General features: G+C 37.8%; 1 protein-coding gene across 1 annotated transcript in view; it reads left to right on the top strand.

Moving 5' to 3' along the window:
• The first annotated feature begins 353 nt into the window (after positions 1-353).
• The window catches only part of clasp2 (cytoplasmic linker associated protein 2), a 52,305-nt gene continuing 27,283 nt past the window's right edge, over positions 354-25,375 (top strand). Inside the window, 13 exon segments of the mRNA XM_024296341.1 lie at positions 354-1,258; positions 3,693-3,771; positions 6,708-6,811; positions 7,274-7,365; positions 8,602-8,677; positions 9,787-9,884; positions 13,076-13,146; positions 22,634-22,771; positions 24,440-24,513; positions 24,596-24,688; positions 24,766-24,911; positions 25,008-25,143; positions 25,223-25,349. Coding sequence (XP_024152109.1) covers positions 1,061-1,258; positions 3,693-3,771; positions 6,708-6,811; positions 7,274-7,365; positions 8,602-8,677; positions 9,787-9,884; positions 13,076-13,146; positions 22,634-22,771; positions 24,440-24,513; positions 24,596-24,688; positions 24,766-24,911; positions 25,008-25,143; positions 25,223-25,349 — 1,432 coding nt within the window. The 5' untranslated portion in view covers positions 354-1,060.

Consider the following 25,375-nt stretch of genomic DNA (forward strand, 5'->3'; position numbering starts at 1 on the left):
ATTTCAAAATAAAATTGTTCTATTGATTTTTCTTAATATGTTATGTTTGTAAATATACATTTGTTTAATCGATTAAAAAAATCCATTCCTTTTTTATGCTGAGTTGCAGCAAATTCACTGTGGTGATTTAAACGCTAGATGTCAGCAGAGAGCTGATAACACTTGCGACACGCCCACATAACAAAATGTTTAAAATGATAAAAAAAAAAGAAAAAGAAAAAAAGAAAAAGTAAAATTAGAAATGTCACAAAAATCATCACCATATTAGTGTATCATCTTAAAGTTAATTATGTAATTGGGATTTTTATGCATCAATATTTTTACTTTTGGTATTTTTCGTCAGGCATTATCGCGGCTAGCTGTGCGGTGCCCGAAGACCATATCGGTCTGAGCGGCTGTCCCCTCCGGTAGACTGCAGTCCCGGTAGCGGTTGGCTTTCATCGCTGTGGTGGCAGTTATTCCAGGATTAAAGAGAAACATTTCACCGTGGGATTTGGGCTCCTGTGTTGCGGCATTTACTTGCGACTCATTCACGGACGTGGTCAGCCGCCAAAAGACTTCAAATCAACGGGCATGAAGTAAAGGAGCCGAGCCGGGCTTTGGGCCTGCAGTTAATTAACGTCAGCTAACTGACTTAGCCTATGTGACCCGATTGGCACCAGCCCGATGCTACTTTTGTTAGCATAACAGATAGCAAAGCGGGCTCGCCAGCTTGTTTTGATGCAGATTTATTGGTGGAACCTAAAGTAGTTACACGTAATTTATTTTCTTTCTACTTTAGCCGAGTTTTAGGTTTACGTCCATCTAAGCTAAACTTTTGTAGCAGAAAAACGACAACTTTTCGACACCGTCGAAGTCCAGCTTTTTGGTGCGATCGGGGATTTGTGAAGCCAATGGTCTTTTTCGCGACTGCAAGTTGATGATTCAAGCTTTACAGGAGTCCGTTTTTCACCCTCCTTCGCATTTCACACTTGGAGTTCCTCACACGCCGTTGCGCCTACGGTCGTCCTCCTCATCTTTGGCTGGCAGTGGCGGCTAGCCGCGCGGCACTTAGTGCCCAATGGAGGAACATGACAACATGGACTATTATTACCAGCAGGTAGTGCAGAAGGACGTTACCCGCAGACTGCAGGTCGGCCAGGACCTTATCGACTACCTAAATGACCCGCAGCGGTCCCCAGACGTAGAGCAAGACAAACCTCGTTTGGATAAAACCATAGACGAGTTAACGGGATGGGTCAACTCAAGCAATTTCAAGGTAAGGGGTGTTGTAAAGTGTATATTTTCATTAGAATGTGTTACTTTTGCTGTTGAGCTCCTGTAACATTTATCAAAGAGACTGAAAGCATTGTGGGTAATTTGAGACAACACAATGAGGCCAAAGGGCGTTTAAATGTATTTTAGAATACGTCATATAGCTAATATAATCTATTATAAACAATTTCAGGGCAGGGGGTCCTTTAATTTATTAATTCCATCTTTGTTTGAGACTGTCAGGGAGACCTATTGTCAGTCTTCTGGTCTAGAGAATATGGGATGGATGCAATGGGGGAGGGGCTTGGAGACTCATTGTTATGACTTGCGTCTCTTACTCATCTTCTTAAGCTCAAATAATATTTTTAATTCTTTCCAGTTTTGTTTTAGGTTTTATTTTTTACCGAAAATCCATTTTAAATCAAATTATAATAATATTTAATACATAAAATTTAGTAAGAATGATTCAGCATTTCCAAGTCATTTCAGCTTTTGCTCAACACGTCCTGTAATTTGTCTAAATTGCAGTTTCTTAGTCATAAAAACCTAAACAATAAAAAATTAATTAATATTTAGCATATACTTTAACTTAGTTATCGAATGCAAAAAATCACAGGAATACAAAGTCCAAATTGACCTTTTATTTATGATGAATTTGTCACTTTCAAAATAAAAGTGTTAGTTATATTTCAATTTTAAACACTCATGCAGGAGTGTTTAAACATTTCCTGCCGGTGCCTCTCTCCCTCTAGAAAAACATTTCTCCCGTAGGAGTAATATTTTGTAGGAAGCAGCTGCAAAAGCTTTTGTTATTGAGGGTATTTTGTCTGTAGATGATAGGATTGTCTACGTTTTGACATTTTATTGTGTTTAAAACTGTGGTTCAAGTAAAGCTTAAGGTGTTTGGCTTTACTTTTGGTTCCATTACCTTATTTGGTTAAAAAAATCTCCAGTTTAACTATGAAATTAGTTTTATTTTTCTCTTGTGTTCAAGGTGAATCTCAGGAGTTGTTTATTTGTATTAGCCCCTTTTATATTGAAGGCTACGCTTTATTTAAATAAACAGTATTTACATATATATATATCTTGTTGGACTGGAGGTTCAATTCTACGACAAAAGCATGTTGTCCCTATTTTTTATTTTTCTTCCTTTTTTTATCTCTTATTTTGTTGTCCAAGTCCTTAAAAAACAGTTTCTGATTCCACAAATCCATCAGAATCTCTCTATGGAATGCGACTTAGCTGTCTAAGCGGCCGATGGCACCGACACAAGTCTCAGTAATGAATCCTTCATACATGAGCATTGACTGACGATTTACCTATCGTGCTTTTTAAATTTAAACCTAAATTCACAACTTTTTGAATCTTGAAGGCTGGAAATGAGTAACATGAGTTAGATTGTAATAATGCAGTACTTTTTATGTGTTTTTGAGTATCAGATATATAACTTTCTTATAGTTTGTCATGCCTTTTTGCTACTGGGAACCCAGGAGGAGGATTTAGGAGAACCCTGGGGAGATTTCTACCCTGTGTCTTGTGTGTGTGGAGGATTTTATTTTTGTAACTCAATACATTTCTTTGTTTCCTCCTCCTAATTAGGACAATATAAAGCAGGTAGTTATTATATTGCTTCCAGGCTCATGTTTCTCCTCACTGCCACTTTTGGTTTCTGTTGAGTTATTTGTTGCTGATCCATAAATCCTGTTTTTCTCTCACCCCCCCCCCTTTTTTTTTTTTTTTACTACTCTGGTTACCTTTGCTCTTCATTTTGACTAAAATAGGAGAAAAATCCACATTCTGGCTCTTTTTCCACTTCAGTGCAAAGTCTGGCATGTAATCTTTAAATGATTTTTTTTTTAGAGGGGGTTGTTCATTTTTACTCCAGCTCCGCCAACAAAAACATTCCAGGAGCGCAGCACAGCGCAGGGATGTGATTTTAATCAAAGACGCAGCAGGGAGAAAAAAAAACAACTTTTTGGCTAAAAGATTTAAATTCCCCCGAGTTAGACTATGACAAACCAGTTTTATGTTCTTAGACAAGAAAGCGTTTCAAGTTTATCAAATCTTACTCTTATCAAAGCTTTTGTTAATCAATCAGTATTGTTGCTCTTTTGGCTGCACAGTTTTGATTTGTTTGCATTTAAAAATCATTTTTTGACTGAACTTATTTTGAGCAAATTCGTGTTTTCTATAATTAATTTAAATAAATTAACACACAAGTTAAGAATGATGGAAAAACCTTTAAAAAATCTCCTACTTGCTTTATTTTGAAATATCTTGTATGCATATTTAATAGCTAAGTTAGCGTGAAAAATAAACAAACATGTGTGGTAACTTTCAAATCTTTGCTGTAATCAATAACAAAATATTCAACTTTTGTTTTCCTTTCATTTTCCCTCTGATCTAACTTTTGCCCGCCTTTTGTCTTTACTCCATAGGTGGCGCTGTTAGGGATTGACATCTGTAGTGCGTTTGTGGATCGTTTGGGAGAGCGGTTTAAAGGATACCTTGGCACAGGTGAGATTTGCCAACGCCTCTTTATAGCGTCTTTTATGAGTGTAGTACATCCTTGTAATTATATGGTTATTCCTTATAAAAAAGTGCTGCAATAAAACCAGCATGTGTGCTTTATAATAGCCTAACCCTTCCTAAATTATTATTCATTGTCTGGTCTGTATTTATTTTAAATGCAGTGAAAAACCTTTTGAATCAAAATGTGACAAATAAATCAACATATTTAATAATGAATGAAATCAAGAACTTTTGATTAAAAATTTAACTGATTCTGTATTTTAACAATCAAACTTGAGATCTAATTATCTGGATCTATCAGCATATTAGTCCATAGTTCAGCTTTGACTTTATGGTCATGACAAACTTCTGTCTTTTCCTTCATGAAGATTACACCCTCTAAAAATCTCACACGCTGTTGAAAGCTTTCCTGTTGGTTGAACTAATGGGAGATCTTCCACCACCAGTGGATGCTGTTATCAGATCAGCAGCAAAACAAAACTCCACAGCTTCAAAAAGCAAAAGTGTTGTGCAAGGAAACATCCGGGCATCCTTATAATTCACATTTATTAGTGTTTTTTTTTTTTGTAAAATTCAAACGAGGAACTCTGATTTAATCTTTAAAGTCCCACTTTCATTGTCTTTTGATTTATTTTAAAAGGTTATTTTTGTGTGTGTGTGTTTTTTTTTTTTAATGATTTGTCGTTTTTAGCCCAAATTAAAAGAAAATCTGTGTTTTATAGGACAAAGTTTCTGCAGAGCGGCAGTAGTTTATTAGAAATTCCTCTCTGAGGATGCAACTGTTGGTGTGGAGCAACTCCGCCCCCCTTCCTGACCTCATTGCTAAAATCTCTGCAGGGAGCTCAGTGTATTTTCTATAAACTTTTTCAAACTGCATTTCTTTCATCTGCACTTGATTCTCAGTGATTAGAATAAAGAAATACTCAGAAATTTAATTTTAAGGTTATTTTTCTTCAAATCATCCATTCAAAACCCGATTTTCATTAGAGTGGGTCTTTAAGTTAGTATGTCGAAAATGTGTGTATTTTAAATTTCAACTAAATCCAGCTGATGAGCAGTTCATCATCAACCGTTTTAAGCTGCTACTTTACAAACTATCTCTTTCTACCCTTTTTAAAGTGCAAACTGTTACGTAAAACCCACCAAAACATGATGATGTTTATTTTCGTGTCTCTAGAGGACCTTGAGGGTGACGGCTTACACAAGCAGCTCTTGGGTATTTGTGTGGAGAGCTCTCTCTGAACCTGTTTTTGCTTTCTGGTTCCTCTCAGATACACCAGCCTTCTACTTAAAGCTCTACTGTAGCCTGGCATAAATGCACCCCATCGCCACGCCTTCCATTAATGAGCTGAGGGATAGAAACTCGTATTGTATTTCTCGCCGTGTGTGTGTGCCAGCCCTCGAGTGTGCCCGCCGAACGTGTCAACAGCTGTCTTTGTCCGCCAGACTGAATCTTGTCAAGAGCAAAGGCGCTGAGCCCTCCAGTGCATCAGTAGCAACTCAGCAGGCAGTGTAGTGTACCAGCACACACTTATAGTGTGTGTGTGCGCTCTCACTGTAAAGGGCAGGCTCTGATTCTGTATGATGAGGAAGAAGCTGGGGGGTTCACTTTGGTTCCACCATCACACACACACCCTCTCACACAGATGAGATCATTGAGGCTGAGTGATTATATTGATCGACGGGGCCGGCGTATTGCACAGGGCTACAGAAAATTGCACCGTGTGAGCTCAGGTTTGCAAATGCCATTAGACTGCGAACTGCTGGACGTTCTGATATTTGATACCCTTGTGTTAGGTTGAAACGGAGGTGAAGCCATCAGACCGAAGAGCTGCGCCTAACTTGTTTGCAGATTTACAGAATCAAAGTTTTGATTCTCGTGTTGTTGTTTTTTTAAGTTATTTAGTTAAATGTGTCATCAGGTGGAACAATGCTCCTCTGTCATCTTCCCGTTGGATGACATTGTCCTTGTTGCTAAGGCGACGGGCTGTTATGGTTGCAAACAGATGCGCACAGGAAACGGATAGATGACATCACAGCGTTTCTCTGCTGATGTTTCCGAGCTGGAATGTAGGTGGGAGCTGTCGCTCCTGCTCTCCTTTGTTTGTTGATGCCTGATCTGTGTGTGTGTGAATGTCAAAGGGACGTTTGAGTGTGGCTCGGAGAAGAAAGTTTCCTAGAAACGAGGCCAACTTTTAGACTTCCAGTGTGCTGAATAAACAAGCAAATAATATAATAAATATAAATGATACAACTGCATTTTATAAGCTCAACTCCAGGATTGATCTATGCACAATATTTTACAAAAACAAATTAAAATTTCTAAAAAAAAAAAAAAAACTGTAGGTTCTTGCTGGCATTTTTTGTGTATTTTTATGTTTTGTTGATGATGAAAGATGGATGACCTTATTTTCCCCTAAATCTTTACAGAATCTTACCTTTTTATAGTAATACAAAACTTATTTCAAACTTTTATTTCGAAGGTCTCATTTTACATTGATTTAGTTTAATATTAAAGTTATTGTATCCTGTTTTGTGATTATATTACACTCTATATTTGAGTTTTCAACTGGCTCTCTGATCTGAAAAAAACTACTATTCTTAGATTTATTTAGGATCTGATTCCTTTTTTTAATATTTCATGTCCTCTTTCAACTCCTTGTTTCTAGTTCAAGCTTTAACCTTCACTGGACTTCTAATTTTTTTGTCTGATATCCCACATCCCAGACTTGCTCTCGCATCTTTGCAGAGACTTTTAAATAACTCCTTTTGAGGTCAGCTGTCGGTAATCATTTTGTACGTAAATCCAGCGGAGATTTGGAGCCACGTGGCCTCCTTTTTCCCTGATTTACATGGGTGCTGACTGAACACTGCTTGTAGACTGACTCTCATTCCCACCCCCACCCTCTTCTTGTTTGCAGTCTTGCCAGCTCTGGTAGATCGGCTGGGTGATGGGAAGGACCAGGTCAGGGAGAACAGCCAAGCTCTGATCCTTCGATGCATGGAGCAGACTGCATCACCCATGGTGAGAATCGCACACAGGCTGTGGGGGGTTCACATTCTTCCAGCCCCGCCCAACAACTCGCCTCTATAAGACTTCTCATTCGCCACTCTTAAAATAAAAAAAATAATAATAAGAATGAAGATAATCAATAAAAGTACATTTTTAGTCTTTTTTTTAAATTGCTTAAAAAACTACCAGGTCCCATTGCAAAATTATTCATTTTAGTTTCATAATGTTTATTGAAATACATTTATTTAGAAGTAAAAGTCACTGCTGACTCATGACAGGCATTTTTTTTTATATTCAATGTATCTAAATGTTTTTATTTGGCTCCCTCTTCTGGATATCAGAGGTATTACAGATCACGACCTTCTATGTTCTCTGTTATCTGATCAGCTGCTGATGAATGTTGTGACTCTCTTGAGACCTTCTCTTCATTCCCTCCTCCCCCTCACATTTTTGTATTTTTTTGTCCTTCTCCAGTACATCTGGGAACGGTTGCTTCCTGGTTTTAAGCATAAAAATTTCCGAAGCCGGGAAGGAATCTGCTTTTGTCTCAGCGCCACGCTGAGCACGTGAGTAACTTCTCATTCATGCTTTACTACTTCCTGGGGAAAATGTGAAGCTTTTCACAAATACACCTGCATTTGCTTAAAAATATACGTAGAGTAATTTTGAAACACATTTACCATGTGATTCATACAGTGCAGTCTTCATTTCACACCAGGGGCAATCCGGGATGTTGTTACCACCTTTCATGACCCACTTTCTTTCTTTCTCTAAGAAACACGCGTTCTCTGTCTCCCAAGATTAATCCTCTTAACTGTTTGTGCTGCTCTTTAGCACATGTGGAACAAATTGCTCCACGGTTTATGTCAGGTGGTGTTACAGTCCTCAGGCACGCATACGCTTACCTTTAAATAAAGGAGACTGTTCTCATTCCCACCAGTGAATCTTGAAAGGATTCATCACCCCTGCAGGATCTCACGTGTACAGAAGATCACAGGATCTTTTTTTTTTTTGCCGTTTCCGATTTTTATTTATTTATTTTGTTTTGTTTCTTGTTTATTTACTTTGATACAACATAGAAATAGAGCCACCATGAAGTGGAAATTAATAAATATATCTGAAAAAGTTGTAAAATAATGAGAGTAAATCTTTTAAATTATGAGGAAAAAAGTCTATATTTATATGAGAATAAAGTTGTAAAATTATTTTAAAAAATAAAAATGTTTACATGAATAAAGCTGTAAAATTATAAGGAAAAAGTAAAATAAATTACAAGAATAAAGCTGTAAAATTATTTAAAAAAGTCAATATTTCAACATTTTACGAGAATTAAATTATAAGTTTATTATGAAAAAGTTATAATTTACCAGGAAAAAGTCATGCTTTTTCAAAATAAAATTGGTAAGTTTATTAAAAATAAAGTTGTACATTAAAAAAAGAAAAGCAGAAGATCGAGTGAGATTTTTGAGCAGTTTGTTGCCGATCCCATTTTTCAGAATTTTCTTCATAAATTTAAAAGGTAATATTTGATTACCGTTGTTGAAACATCAAGAAAGCTATATTTAACATATTATTTAAAAAAATACATTTTCCTTGTGAAATGACATTTAAAGCTTAAATATAGAGCTTAATTCTCTACTTCCATTTTTGAAATGTTTGTCATAATTGTACGACCTTATTCTAAAAATATATATATATATATATATATATATATATATTTAATAACTTTACAGCTTTATTCTAATATATTTGTTTGGTTTTGGTTGATGTTATCTTCTATAATCATCTCTGCTTTCTTTCAGGTACGGAGCCCAGTCGCTTGGTCTCAGTAAATTGGTTCCTCATCTCTGCTCCTTGACTGGAGACCAGAATCCACAGGTACGACGCTTTTTTTTTTGCACTTAAACTGATCATTTGCATGTATTCGTTCTAAGTTCACAAGCTCTGACATTTAACTTTGACCCAGAATTGTCAGCCATGACACTGAAATATTTAGGTCACTCCAATTTATTCAGGAATTTCTGCCTCCAGCCTACATTAGAAGCATTTGTTTGAACCTTAAAATCTTTAAACATTGAAATCCTGTTTCCTTTACATTTGATCGGTTATTCTTCCTTGAATCCCCCCATGGATGAGGCTGTGATTTTGGCCTCAGGAAGCAGAGTGTGCTCGCCCGCTTCTTAACACAGCTCTGTGATTATTCCTGTTAGCAGAGTAAATTGCCTTCCCCCACCTCCATCGGACTGACTCGTCCCACATCCAGTCTTTAACCCACACAAATGTCACGAGTGTGACAGAAACGCAGTGATTTAACCTCTCAGGGATCTGCAGCAAAAAGCTGAAATCTGATTGTGTTTTCTAAAAGACCCACGTCAATCAGAACTATGTTTCTGGTGTTTTTCTGATAGTGGAGGACATTTCTAAGGAAAATTAACCTTAAAGCTGTATATCTGAGTATTTCCTTATTCAAATCATTGTAAATTAGGAGCAGAAGAAAATCTGCGTTTAGAAAAGCTTGTAGTTCTTGCGTCCAAACTAGAATCAGAAGTCCACGAGTTCACTGCTCCACTTCATTCTGATGCATCCTCTTGTAGATCCATAAACGTCTGCATTGTCCTCGTTCAAGCTGGTATCTGGCTCAAAACTCTAAGTTTTGACTGCTCCATCACTGCTCGCCATTTTTGTTGCACCGATAATGTTAGGTTGGGTTATACAGGGCTGTAAGCTAGCAGGAGAGTGTGTAAAGAGAGGGATGATGGGATATGTCACTCTGTACCAACAGTTCATCTTGGAGGCAAATTTCTAATAAATTTAGCACAAACTATGTTCTAGTAAACGACACAAGTGGCTAAAAACGACCACAGAGGAGGACACTTTTACAATAATTAAAAATATGATGAAAGTGGGACTTTAATATTTTTCAGAAATTTTTTGTTTCAGAAAAAACTATGTCCGGAAAAAGTCTTTGAACGCGTCTTCTTTTGTAGGTACGGGAGGCCGCGACCACCACGCTGGTGGACGTTTACCGCCATGTCGGCGAACGAGTCCGGGCTGACTTGGGGAAAAGGGGACTTCCAGCTCCGCGGTGAGCTTTTCCTTTATTTCTGACATGACTTTGACTAAACTGATGCTCCTATTATGTGTTTGTGCAACGCTTCTGTGTCCCGTGGCCTTGGCACTCAGTCTGTCCCAGTCCACGCCATGCACCACCCGGCCTTTCACACACACAAGAGGCACTTTCATCCACAGCACAATGCTGATTGACCGGGGACGGGGGCGGGGGCGGGTATTCGGGGGGCACAAAGGCAATGCTCGGGGTGACATGTTCCTGTAGTTAAACCTGCTTCTTTGGATTTGTTGGATGTTTCTGTTGCTGCCATGTTTACATGTGCATTTTAGGGGGTTATTTTAAGCCCCTCCCCCTCATTCCTGTCCTTGTTTTATTTGAAATTCAAGCGTCTGTAAATCATGCGTCAGTGAATGCTGGCTGCTGCCATGCGTCATGTGTCTCTGCAACATGCGGTCTCTATGTAGGATTTCAAAACATTATCTATCTCTTTTAATTTGAAAGGTTACAGTCTATTTTGTATACCCCAATTAGTACTACTTTTATTTTTTATTATTATTCTACTTTAAATAGAAAAAAAATATTGAATATGCCCATAACTGAAAACTACAAAACAGTAAAATAAAGTAAAAATCCATCAGTAAATACTGAGAAACTTTTTGACTTTTGTCAAATGTTTCGTCGGTAAAATGTTTTGTTGATAAAAGAGTTAAATGTGCATATGTTGTGTGTTAGTGCGTCTCTGCTGAGTGGATTTTGGGCCGGCTGCCATTACTGACTGATTAACTGACTGACTGGGTCACAAATCAATATAGGAACCGACATCAGATGACAGAGCGATGAAATTAAGGTTCATGAAAAAAGTTAAAAATAAAAAATCAAATCCGTTTGTGGATATTAATAATCAGTATTTGAAAAAAGTGAGTGACCACACTTCACTGAGGACAGGTTGTTAATACAAAAGAGCCAAGTCTTCTAACTTAGACTGACCTTTAACTTCCCTAAATAAACAAAGATGGTAAATTAAAGGCGGAGCTTTAACTTTGAAAGGAAAATGTTTGAATAATGGTGTTTTTTGGCTTTGTGACTTGGTTCTACTGGCACTTAAGGGCTTCTTACGCCACACAGCTCAAACTGAATCTTTAGAAAGCAAAAGACCCTTGTTTCAAGAAAAAAAAACATATTTTATGTATTGCAAGATACATTAATTAAGAAAGATTTCAATATTTTATGTAACTATGTCCTAGTGACTACAACTGCTTTCCTAAAATAAGAATTCTTGACCATTTTTCTTATCCTTTTGTCAGATTTTTTGCTAATTTGAAGAAGATAGTTTAACATTTTACTTAAATTTTTAAAGTTTGACTTACTGTATTGCTAGTAGGTCTGTCTGGCCCAAGAGACCATTGCAGTTTAAAAGGCTCCAATCTTATGTAAGTCAGCTAACCCATACTGACTTCAAGTTAAAAGACGCCTGGTCTCCTGCAGTAAAATCTGTCTTCGCTAATAACCCTCCTCATTCAGGTCAGCCATGACTCAGAAACATTTTGAATGAAATCAGTTAAGCTAAAATACAGAGAAATTAATGCAGATCATAACCCTATTTCTGGTGTTTTTATATACAAAAGAAATGTCTTCTGATGGAAGCCAACTATTGATCTATCTTTGTTCATTTGAAATTACTAGTAAAGTGACACATTTATGCATTTCAGAATCGTGTCAACACTTGAAAAGTTACAGTATGTTAGATTTTGTATTTTATTCGTCATCTGCGAAGCGTCAGGTGCTAAAGGGTTAATCACTGTACCTTTTGGGGGCCCGATTGAAAAGTGAAACTGTAGCATTTACATATACATTTTACTAAAAGTGGTCACTAAGCCTAGTGTTGGTGGTATTAATTAATAGGCTCCCTTACTGGAATTGGGAGCATTTTATGTTTTCCTGTTTCTCCTCAAATGAAGATCTTCTGTCTGATCATTGTGACTCAAAAGGAGGTCATTTTGCTCATTTTGGACACTCTGATTTAAAACGGGGTGACCCTTTTACAATGAGCGCTATAAATAAAGCAAAATCTGGAGAATAGAGCAGAAAATGTGACTGAATCTAGACAGAGAAGATCATGGGAGGGGGGACCAGTCTGTTTCTGTCTTCTTGTGGCTGTACGGCCCCTCCCCCTCTGATGAGTATGCATGTCTGGATAGAGGAGAGGGGTTATGTAAAGGGTAACCGAATCTCTTTGCTGGCTGTCACTAAAACTGGCCCACATGACGACCAAATGAGCATCATTTTTTTTTTTACGAAGATTTTGATCCTTTTTTGCTGTATTTTTCTCCATATGTGTGAAATATAAACATGCAAAAGTGGGCGGTGCTTCGTCGCATGTCTGTATCATGCTCTGGTCTCCTGCTGCTCGGCTCCCCCTCCCTCCCTCCCTCCCTGCCTGTTCCTTTTTTTCCCCCCTCCCTCCTCCTCTGTGCCACTGCACCATGTTGGATACGAGGAGCTGAGGGGCGCCGAGGACCGGAGTGTCACTAGCAATGCAACAATGCTCGCGTCGACCTGAGCGCCGGGAATCCTGCAGGAACCAGAGACGGAAATGTCAGGGAATTTTTCTGAAGCAAGCAGACGAGAGCAAATGAGAGGCAGCACGTGAAAAACGCTGCGCTGCTAACCAGCCAGATGCACCGCTAATCGCCACTTATCCGGAGCTGCTTAGTTGTTTGGTGGTTAAAGACCAACAGTCGGGAACGAATCAAGGGAAGGCAGGTAGAGAGCAGAGCTTTTTCCTTGAAAGAGGGTTGTTTGTGCATTTATGAAGGAGACAGCAGTGCACAACAGAGGACATGTCATTGTTTCTTTGTTGTTGTTTTTTTTTGTCCCTCTGGTCACTGCCTCTGACCTGCTTTATTCTGTTACTTGTTGGAGGCTATAATTTTGATCGTGCGTTCAAGTTTTCTCTCTAAAAATGACGTGATTGTGTGTTTAATGCCAGACTGTTTGTTAGACTCTGGTTGCGGTGCTGCTTCATACGTGTGAGACTGTAAGGACACACCCACCTTTCCCCTGCCAGTTCACATGTTGCTGCCCCCTTAAAAACCCCCCAAACCCCAGCACCTCTTTGTTTCTGGGTCACCACTGTAGGTCAGAATTCTTCAGCAGACTCGTTTGTGCATATTTGTGCCCTGACTCTTTCCTGTCTGTCTTTCTAGGTTACAGGCAATATTTGCTCGGTTTGATGAAGCCCTGAATTCAGGCAACATGGCTCTCAGCCCCAGTCACGGTCAGTACTTCTTTTTGTTTTTTTATTATTTTCTCCTTGTCACAGTTGTGTTCATGTCAAACCATGTTACTATGCTTCCACTGTAATCGCCCGTCTAATGGGAGAGGAGTAGATGTGTGTGGGGTGATGGGGTAATAAGGGTGGGTGGGGCTTGTCCATGTCCACATTGGCATATGTTCTCGTGGTTGGATCTGCTTGTTGCTATGAATCCCCGTAAGAGGGCCTAACAGGATTAATGGTTTAGTGTTTCTTTCTGTGTTTGTGTGTTTTGTTTATCTCACAAAGGGCTTCTCTTACTGCTTTTTTTTCCTGCTGTTTCGAAGTATTGTGATCTAAATACAACTTCTGATCTTCTTCAGTGTTTTTATTGAAGTGGGAATAGCTCAAATTTCAAGGATAACTAATAATTAAACTATAGATTTAAAAGCCTCCATGCAGAAGTGAAAATAAAGATTTTTAGATTTAGATTTAAAGATTTTTTTGTTTAATTGTGATTTTAGTTAAAGGTGATTAAGGTTTTCTTTTTCTGTTTTTGTTAAAAGATGTATTTATTTTCATCTTTTAGTCATATCTAGTGCAGGGGTCTGGACCCTGTGGGTCTTTAACCTCTCCATAGTGAGGTTAAAAAAATAAAATAATAATATATTTTTTAAGTAAGGATGACTTAATTAGCATTTATTTAATTTAGATTAGTTAAATGTATAAATTGATGGGTGAGATGCTCATAGATGATAAACTATGTAGGTTTTTACATCCTCGTTGACCTAAAGAAGCCTCATTTGCTCAACGCTACCTCCAGAATGAACAGATTTTATATGCAAAGCAAAACTTTGGTAAAAAGTTTGATCTTTTATGAGCTAAAAGCACTGGTCAGGCGCTGTCCTGCAACCTGTGATGCTGCTTTGTGACAAATACATATTATCTTATTCTGCACAACAACGGTTACTAGCTGTTCAGAGTTGACTGAGATGATCTTGTTTGACACAGAGCATCTTTTATTTTGAAAATAAGTTATTTGAGCTTCTGTCAAACGTAAAAAGTAAAAATCATATTTTGAGAAGTGATATATATAAGAGATGTTATACTTTTGCTTTTGTTTGTGCCAAAAATAGACATAATTCATATTTATTATTTAAAAAAGAAGATAATGAATGCAAATCCAAATTTCTTAGAGGCTAAAGTATGACGACGCGGCTCCTTCTAGGTTTTGATCAGTAGAAAAAAGCCAAAAATGCTCTTTTACTGTTAAAGGTTGTCGACCACTGCTCTAGTGATACTTCAGCAACTTTATCATTTTCTACGTGTATATTTAAATGCCTTTGAGTTGTGATATCTTTATTCCTCATGTCGTTTTGTTCTGACCAGCTGTGATTTGTTTGGGTCTGTCTGACCTTTTTTATAGCTTTCAGTTATAAGGAAACTGTCCTGATGTTGCTTTCTCAGCCATTTATTTGACGAAAACATGAAAGGATTTTGCTAGTTGTCGGCGTTGCTGACGTTGTCCTCCATGACCGCAGATGGATCGAGGCAATCGTCCTTTTTGAAACTCACATTGCAGTCAGGTTAAAACAGTTGAAGGTTAATGCAAGACATTACGTGGAGTGGCTGCTTATGAAAAGACATTAATCTCACTCGTATATTAAATTAATTCAGTATTGTAGCTTTTCTAAAATAATGTTGTTTTTGTTTTTTCTGAAATAAACATTCAGTGTAAGTAAACACTATGATTGCACAAACAGAACTGAGCATTATAAATAGATGATTGCTCATTTTTGAAGTACTGCTGATCTAGTTCTGTTATGACTTCACACAGCCACAATGACAGTGAACACAACGGCGCTGAGCAACAAAACACAACATCACCGTCTGTTTACCTGCCTGTTATGCACCCTTTAGATAATCCTGCCCCTTTACAAAACAGTAAGAGAAAAACAATTTGTGAATAAAAAAACATCTCACAATGTTCATAATTTGCTGATTTGTGAGTGTGTGTCTGTGGTCCGGCGTTGGACCAGCAAACTGTCCAGAGGGGACCTTGCTTCCATCCTGCAGGATTTGAGATAGCTATAGCAGCTCCTGTGGCCCTGCACAGGGTGAAGTGGTTATAAAAGGTTGATGGATATTTTTCATAAGGGTTGAGGTTGTAGTTTGTGTGAGAGAAAGATTGAATGAAAACAGCTTCAATAACTCTTCCTTTTTTGTGTCCATTCATTCGTCAACCTGACTCCTTGTCTTGAAGAGGTCAGCTTTCGGCCTCATCCTACCTGGTTTTGAGAGTGACTGAATATTCTGAGTTTTCAGCTCACAAGGGGAGTCTTTGCAACTCATTTAGATACAAGAAAAACTTCTAATGTACAATATTAAGCTTGGTTTCTTCTGGTCCAGTTCGGTATTTTGAGCATTTCCGTTATAAAATGGACCCATTAAGCCAAACTGATTCGTACCATTTTTTTGGCTGGTTGTAAGTCTGTAGAAAAAGTGAATGTACCGCTTAGCACGGATTATCTGAAGGTCATTAAGACAAAAGAAAGTAGCTGCATTCCTCTTCGCCACCCACCATCTACTCTCAAACAACATTAAATGCTTTGTAGATGCAAAGTACCAAAAGCCAAGCCGGAAAAATCATCTGCTGGATGACCTCTGTTGTTGTTGTTGTTGTTTATAGCTTCACTTTTGCTGCCACTATGACACAAAGCACACAATCGGTCTACATCCCATACACCCCAAGACAGACAACTCTGAGTGGAAACGCTCACCTGAATTGCCAGTATCATTCTTAACCGTATCGCTCAGTAGTGGTGGGGAAAAAATCGATTTATGATCCATAAACAATTCTGAATAGTTTTACAAATTTTAAATAATTGTTAATCAAAATTTTATATGATTTAAATTAAAGTAACAAGCGGAACTAAATGCAAAGTGTTTTTCTCTTTTTTTGAAGAGCACACAAACATGGCTAATCTTCCAGATCTCGTCATCCGACTGACCCCAACTTCACTTAAAGCGACCGTTTGGAAGCTTTCATAGTGTCAGGGTCAGTTGGATAAAAGTTACGCAGTGTTTAAATTATGTCACACCAAAATTGAAAATGTCAGAAGCACAACAAATTTGTGATATCACAATGTGTGGCTAGCTAGACACTATTGATTTTGTTTGACGTGCATTAAAGAGTGTTCCCTTAAAGCTGCTCTTATGATAAAATGTAAAATTTACTTATTTAAGGTTGTTGAGTTCAGAGAAAATGTTTCCCTTTTGATGCTGTGAAAGATACTTAACTTTCAAATAAAATTTTTTTCATGCTAGAATTTTTAAGTTCTCAATTGAATTTATGTGAGTATACTGATCTTGTCTTTACTTAAAAATGCACTTTGGTGGAGAAAAGTAAGTCATATTGATCTAGTGTCTTGTAGTAAAGAGAAACATTTCTAAGAAAAAAATGCGGATCTGTTACGATGACAATATGACATGAACAAATAACAAAACAACTGATACATCATTTCCATTTCACTGCAACAGTTTTGTCAACATAGATTGAACTCCAAATGACCCATGTCTCCATGGGAGTCAGGCATCTAACATAAAAGGGCTCCGTTTGATTGGTCAGAAATGTAAAAGGATCCCTCTTATTGGTCAAATTTACAAAGGGCTCTTACTTGATTTGTTAAATACTTCAAGCTTCCATGAGATTGTTTTAGCATGTGTGGAAATATTTAACAATTTCTCACAGTTTATAGCATCGTTTGCAATATTGTACAGTGTAAATAATGATAAATTTGGGATTTATTGCAGGTATAATATTTACATCTACTTGTTTCAGTTCTCTTACAGTAGCTGAGTCAAAATGTATTACGTCAATGTAGTAGAAGAACAGAGTTTAAACAAATAAAACATAAAGACTGGGCCTGAACAAAGAAAACAAATGACAATCACATGAGTCTAAACAATAAAAGGAAACTGAAATATTGTGTTGAAGTGACTGCAGTTACGGATGGCGTTGGTGGTGAGTGTTCACATCTGTGCACGGCTGCTTAATCTCATCTGGCTGAGGATTTTGGCGCCCGGACAAAACCTTGTCAGCACACGGTTTATTTTGACTGAAATCAGCTTAAACTCCCAGCACTTTCTCTCTGTAGTCCTGTGGCTGGGATAAACTTTATTTAAATGTGTGGAAATCAAACCAGAGTGTGCAACTTTGTGTTAGTTTTATTTCATGTGGATTAATGCTGTTGCCTTCTCAGCTCCTTTAAAGGATATGAAGAATATAAAATGTCTCTGCTGTAACTGCAGCCCAGAAGATCAGTCACTGTGACAAAGCAGCCAGAATTCTGCTTTATGTGCTGATCTATAATTTTGACACTTTTTTGCCTCCTTGTGGAATTTTGTTGTCTGTAAAACATTATTATTCAATAATAATTTCTACCATTTATATTATTACATAGGGCTGCCACAATTAGTCGACCATTAAAATAGTCTACAACTACGGTAATTTCATAGTTGATTAGTTGTTACTTTATATTATATGGAGTCGGACTGCAGCAAAGTGGAAAGTTATATGCTATCTTTTGTACTATTTTGGCAATTATTAAGGTTTTTTAGGTTATTTTGAAGTTTAGGAAATATTTCAGCTACATGCTAGCTATTTTGGCTAATTTAGGCTTTTTAATGTTTTTTTAGGCTATTTTGGAGTTTAGGTAATATTTCACTTACATGTTAGTTGTTTTGGCTAATCTAGACTTTTTTTTAAGCAGTTTTGGAATTTAGCTAATATTCCAGCTACATGCTAGCTGTTTTGGATAACTTAGGCTTTTTTTATTTAGTTTTTAGGCTAACTTGGCGTTTTACTAATGTTTTAGGGGGTTATCAGCTTCAGGAATTTCAACTATGAATTTCAGCATCTTCAGCCATCAGCACTAGCATCTTCAGCGGCTGAATTCAGCTTACAGCATTTACACTAACATTATCACAGGTAATGCTATATATCTAGTTTTTAGTTAGTTTAAAGCTAATGATGGTTAAGATGTGTTCTTTACGTCCATTTTGCGCATGACCCGATTAGTCGACTAATTGGTAAAAATAATCAGTGATTAGTCGACTATTAAAATAATCGTTTGTGCCAGCACTATTATTAGATACCAAAATGGACATAACATATGAAAGAAGGCATCATTTTGTTAGTTTATTAAGATCCTTTGCGTACTGACCATCAGCAGCACCTTTTACAGTCTGCGTATTGATAGTTCAAGAACGGCGACGGCTGACACACTCACAGAGCAGCTCGTTCTGCTCCAGTGCATCGCTGGCTGTGGAAAGGCAACCATGACCCTGTTTCCTGGCTAGACCGGTTGCCATAGAAAAGCCTTTCTCTGAATTATTATGGTGTATCCCACTCCCCCGCTTCAAACTGGGACTCATATTACGCTGCAGTGGGTTTCTCCTTCTCCTCCGAATGAGATTGTTTTCTCTTAACTGGGCTGCAAATCCAGCAGTTTGCCTCCTAAGAGACACCAGAACAAAAAAAACTTTTTTTCCCCAATTAGTTGCATAAGTCTTCCATCATGGCTTTTCTTTTATATTTTAAAGCTTGATCTAAAGATAGCTACCATTTTAGCTGGTCTCAGGAAAACTTCTCAACTTTGTGTGGTTTATCCCACTGAAGTACTTTAAATGTTTGCACCATTATTTATTCTAAAAAAAAAAAACTAATGGTGGTGCTAAAAAAATACCCACACTATCAACATAGTGTTGATTTATGCATTGCGATCCTCCCTATTCATCTTTCTCCTTTACAGCTGATGTGAACTAAGGTGTTTTGAAGCAGGAATACTGATTTTATTTTGACACCTCTTCCACCAAGACTTTTATAATCAGTTTAAATAAATAACTCTGACTGCTTTCACCATAAAAAGAAAGATAATTTAATGCGACTTCTTAAAAACATCTCACAAATTCTCTTTCATGTGTAAAACGGCAACACCAGTAATGATGGGAAATAGTGCTGCCATCGTGTGGTTAAAAACTGAACCAATTGTCTGTTTTTATTGAATTTTTCTACGTCTACGAATAAAACTATAGTTATCTTTTTTCTTTTAAAATCTTTCATCCTGTTTTTGTTGATTTACTCAACAGGGAGCAATGATTCATCGTTTGAACCTACCTGTCCCCCATTTACCAGCTTAAGCTATTTGATTTAAGCTTCCTCTAATTCAAATAAAAGACTATTGTGTTGTGTTTACATGGAAAATTGTCACATCAAAATATTTTGACTAGATCTTTTTGTGTCTTCTCTTTTGAGGAGGGAATGCTGTCCTCTAGTTGCCATGGCAACACGCTCTGGTACATGCTGGGGCTGTTATATCTCTAGGTTTATGTGTATCGGCCTCTACGTGCTACAGACAGTCTTAACTTATAATTTAAGATCACTATGATGCTTTACATTATCCACATTTCTGATCTTCACACTCAAGTCAATAATCCAAAATATAATCCCAATTTAAGGATTTAAACAAACAGTAATAAAAAAAAACTATTAATGCAGCCATTTGTTAACAAATTAAATATTGGTTTACCATAAATCTTTTTTTTCCCTTGCTTGTTGCTGCTTTTGTTTAAAGGCTGCACAGGTTGTCATGACGACGGCATGCGTGCAGTCCCTTCACTATCAGATTTGCGAGCTCCATTGCTTTCCTGGGATCGGCCCCTCCCTGTTGTCTTCGCCGTGCTTTTTCACTGAGAGACGCGTATTCCCACAGGGTCTGACTAGACAAAAGCAGAAGATGCTAATCGTGGTAGCAATGATGCTTATCGATGCTGATGCTCTTGTAGCAAAACAGACTACTGCTGAATTACTCAAGGGTTTCATTTCAAAGCCATAAATATGCTGATTTTTCTTTTTTTCTGTAAATTGAATGCCATCCTGTTGGTTTTTTCTGGTCCCATTTGTGAGATTGGACATTAAGCAGTGTTTTCCTCTCTTTTTAAATATGTAATAATTTAAAGCACAATCAGAAGTTCGATAATAAAAATAAGTTTTGCCTGATTTTGAGCATCTAGTGCAAATATTTTTAATCAAATACAAGCTGCAAAAGTAAGTGTTTTGTTTCCACTGCAAAGAAAAATCGATGCTTTACATTAGCTTAAAAAACCATATGGTATTTGAACTTTAATATCTTTAATATTTCATAATGTTCCAGTCAATAATACACAGAGATCCTTAAAGACTCACTTAAATAAAAATCGTGTTTTTACCATGTTCATGTAGAATTTCTCTTATGATAGAGAACATCTATTAAAGAATTTAAGATTAAAACTACATTAGATGTTTTTTAAATTATTCAAATCAAGATGAATCAAGAGCAGATCAAAAAATGCCATTTTAAAAAGGCTCTTCTGTGAAATTGGCGACACAAAGTCCATCTGCTCCCTCCATTCTAATGCCTCCACTTACAGACAAATAGATATCATAACATCCTAATTTTCCTCCTTTGAGCTGACATCTGGCTCAAATATGTACAAATTCATAGCTCTGATATTGCTCACCGTTTTTTTTGTACCGGTTTTATTATGTTGGAGTAGTAAGGGGCTGTCTTCAAGCAGGAGAGCGTGTAAACAAAGGGATGATGGGATATCAGTGGAGGCTCACTCCCATGCCGAAAGTCCCACCCACAACTCAGAGGATAATTTTCAAATTAACTCCTATTGTTTTGATTTAGCCTAAAAATGACATAATGATCATTAAAAGACCACTGGGAACGTTTTTACAAGATGCTTGTTATTTGGAAACTGAACTGAAAAACTCTTGAGAGACAGTTTATATTATTTATGCCACTTGTGTAATCATCTCTGCATAGAACGTCCTAATTTGGTCAGTCAAGCTAGTTCATTATAAAAGTATAGAAATATACTAAAAAGAAAAAAAACTAGATCTAGAAAATCTAGAAATCCACAAAAGAAGCAGACTACCTTTACACTTTGGCTCTATCTCCTTACTGTTACATTTCTGGATGTTTTGTATCTGAATCTGACTTTATTCAGTACAAAACTATAGCTACGCACATACTTAAGTATAAATGTCTGATACTATTTTTAAATAAAATAATTCTTAATTATCAAGAAATGATTGTGGCATTTGTTATTCTAGGCTAAATAACAGTGAAAAAATGTAGGAAGTAACATCTTTTAGAGTGCTGATTATTGATCAAGGTTTCTTCTGGTCTTACTTAAATGTGTTGTTTTGCTGCATAATGTTTAAAATCAAAAGTGAATCAGGAGGTATTGCTGGTCTTCTTAAAGAGCAGTGGCAGTTTGGAGGTAAAAGGCAGAGTGTTTATAATGATGAGTTCAGGTTCCCCAATCTGCAGGGAACACAACGAATCCCTGTTTGTATTCCTTTGGCGTCTGCCGCTCCTCTTCTCTACCATCACACACACAGCCTCCGCACTGGCTGCAACACTATGATGTCACCTCGCATCCGATTGGCTGGGAGGCTGCTGAGAGAAGGTGGAGAGAGGCTGAGAGAAGAAGAGGGGAGGGATAGAGGAGCAAGGAGTGAAAGGAAAATGCCGGCACTTTTGGGGTGGAGGGGTTTTTTGGACAGCGATGTGAGGAGTGCGTGTGCGGCCTTGTGCACGCGATGACGTGTGTGTGAGGCCTAGGTATTTGTTTTGGGGTGCAACTTGCAGAAGAGAGGGGTAACCTTAGAACCACGCCCTCCCTGAAGCATGAGGAGACTTATCTGCCAGCGCATCTGTGACTGTGAGTGCACTGAATAGACTTGGGTGTGTGTAGCAATATGAGATGTTGGCGTCTGACAGCACACACGTATATATGCTCTATCCATTTAACAGTTGCTACGCTACACGTGGTAGCACTGTGGATCCAGGAGCATATTCTGATGCATGCATATCATTGTATGTTACACGTACGAGTTGATGTACGAGTCCGTTGTGTAGGGTGGTGGCTTTGGCGCACTTCTCCATGTTCATAGAATCCAGGGTGCAGTTTCCTTCTTTTGCCATCGTTTTGATTTCCACAGTCGGCTGTATATGTGGGCGTTCTCACATTTTGCTCAGATTGTTGTGACGAAAATCTCAAGTTTCATTGCTAGCTTTGCAGCTCCGGCGTTTTCTGCTGGCACGCACAAAGAGCTTTCAGGCTTCAGGGGGTTCTCTGTCACCAGTTGCGTTGTTGTCCATCTTTATTTGTTGGATGTCAGTGATAACTGATCCTAAATATGTGGGTTCTGCTCTTTCTCTTCTGAAGCTGTGGAGAGCCATTTAATTGATATTGATTTATCCTTTCCTGACTTAGCTGTCTGTCTTTTTGTGCTTTGCCTATATTCTTGTTTCTAAAAGGGTAAAAATGTTTATCAAAGATGGATTTTTTAAATAATTTACACAAGCTAATCATGTTTTCCTTTTCATGTGAATGCCCAAACTGTTAGCAAATTCCTATGCAGGTTTTTAACGCCATGTTTTTCTTCCCTGTACAGATCGTAGTTTCGATGACAACGACAGTGTGGATGAACGCTCGTCCTCTGCTCAGGCCGCTTTTAAGGTTCCCAAAGTTCCCAAGAAGCCTGCAGAATCCTCTGCTGCGCGCAGACCCAGCGCTACAGGCGGAAAACTTGGTACTTTATTTATACTTATATATATGCATGTCATTTATTGCATATAAGGGAACATAATGTGTATTCAGTTTCTATTAACCTTATTTCAATTCATATAGGATGCAAATTTTCTGCAATGACACATAAATGTGCTTCTTAGACTTGAACAGCTGGTTGAATTGCTGGTTGTGTGAACATTTCCTATTTTAAAATTCCTCAAATGTGGTGTTTTCTAATGTTTACCCATTTAGCGCTCTCGCCTTAATTTACATAGTGGCTAGTAAAGTTGAAAAAAAGTAAAGTTTTGCTTCTTCTCATAGCTCTAAAAAAGTGGATGGTTTAAAAAGATTTCATTTTTTATTGGGTCAACAGGAGAAAGTGTCCATCATTTCCGTTAATTCATGTATTTCTTTAGCTCTGCTGCACTGTGAGAAACTGATCACATGTCCAGGTCAAGTATTTACAAAGTACTACCAAAACGGAATAAAGTAGAATTTAGTGCGTTTGAACAAAATTCTATTTCTTTTCATTTCTTCTGTTTAAATATATTTATTAAGTTTTAGCATAACTTTCAACACAAATGCAAACAATCAAACCAAGTGTAGGCTTGACAAATACCTCCCCAAATTTTTAATTTCTTTATTGCTTTTCCCTTTTGGACGTTAAAATCTTATAAATCTTATAAACAATCAAAATCTTCACCTCTGTCAGGAGATCCTTCAGTTGATATTTAAACACGCTGAGGGTTACAGTTTATATTTACTCACTAAAAAATTGCCGCATTAAAAGCCATGGAGTGAATTTTCATGAAAGAAAATGTGTTTTATCAAAGAAGCTTTTCTTTTCTAAACCTTGTGGCTGACCTAACCTACATAATTTGTAGCAAATAGTTTATTTAATTCATAATTTATTCAAACATCATTTTTAAAGAATGAAAAAGGACCATATATTTTTGGAAGGGAGTAGAAAAAAAACAATAAAATCCCTATTCAGTTTTTTTCGCTGTGATTGTAGCTACATGTCCACCTGAAACGTCACAAAAAGGTCAGAACGGCCTCATGTTACATCCCACTAGCCATCCACAGCATACATGGAAAGTAAAGTATTGTAAATAAAATTCAAGCTATTGATTAATTAAAAAATGACCAAACTTCCTTTTACAAAGTGGAGTTAAAGTTGGTGTTTGCATCCATTCTACAGGAATTTTCCACTCCTGGGTTTTAGTACTTTAACTCCCTATAGAGAACACATGCATTGATGGTTTCCTCTCCGCTCTTACCTTGTTGATTTAGTTCAGACCTTCGAGCAGCCCGGTCCAGTTCCTTTGATCTGTATGCGTGTCTCCTCCCTGCTAAGGAGTTGTAGGAGATGGGCCTTCCCTGCTTGCAGCCCTCAGGGAGCTGTGATTACCCATTACTGCCAGGAAGTCCATGAGCAGCACTGTCTGCTCAGGGTTTTAAACTGTGTGCATACCTGGCTGTTTAAAGGTCTTGCAACAGAAGTGGCTGCAGGTTTTTTCCTAAAATGGTAAAGCCGTCTGGCTTTAACAGCATATTTTAGTCCAGAAATCTTCATCATATCCTTATCTAGTGTAGGACACTAGATGCGTTTTGGCTTTGCTTATTTAAAATTGTCCTTATTGGCCATAATGCAGCAACTGTAATCGTCTCTCTTGTGCTCTCTTTCTAGTGTCTAAGGAAAGTGCCGGTGCTATCGATGAAGAGGATTTTGTTAAAGCTTTTACAGATGTCCCCACTGTCCAGGTACAAAACGATGCAAACAAATCCTCCATTTGCACTGGATTGCAGAGTTTGTCAAAAAATACCTGTTCAAACCGTTTTGCAGATCTACTCAGCGAGGGATCTTGAAGACAACCTCAATAAGATCCGGGAGATCTGTTCAGATGACAAACACGACTGGGACCAGAGAGCGAGTGCTGTCAGTAGACGGTGCAGTCTTTCAATTGATCGTTTTAGTTCTTATTGGTCATTCTTTTTTTGTGTTGACTTTTACAGATGAAGAAGATCCGCTCCTTGCTGGTGGCGGGTGCAGCTAGCTACGACTGTTTCTACCAGCACCTACGGCTGCTGGACGGAGCCTTCAAGCTGTCAGCTAAAGACCTGCGCTCACAAGTGGTCAGAGAGGCCTGCATCACTGTCGCGTGAGTCTGGATGGTTTTTTACATTTATATCAATAAAAAGTTCATTTTTTTTGGTTTGTTTGTTGTAATTTGTGTTTTTCCCCTGTCTTTGTGCAGCCACCTCTCATCAGTGCTGGGCAATAAATTCGATCATGGAGCGGAGGGCATCGTTCCTGTCCTGTTCAACCTCATTCCCAATTGTGCTAAAGTCATGGCCACATCTGGCGTGTCGGCCATCCGGATCATTATACGGGTGAGTTTCATTAAATCTTTTGTTTTGAGTCACATTTCTGAGGCTTTGGCTTCACTTTTCTTTACTCTCCTCTGTGCAGCACACTCACGTTCCCAGACTCATCCCGCTTATAGCCAGCAACTGCACATCCAAGTCTGTGGCTGTCCGGAGGTGAGAGGCTGCATCATGTTGTGATATATTAAATCTTATAGCTGAAAGGAAATGGAAACAAATGCGTTTTTTTTTTTTTTTT

This window comes from Oryzias melastigma, linkage group LG11 (genome assembly GCF_002922805.2).
Source record: "Oryzias melastigma strain HK-1 linkage group LG11, ASM292280v2, whole genome shotgun sequence".
Lineage (NCBI taxonomy): Eukaryota > Metazoa > Chordata > Actinopteri > Beloniformes > Adrianichthyidae > Oryzias > Oryzias melastigma.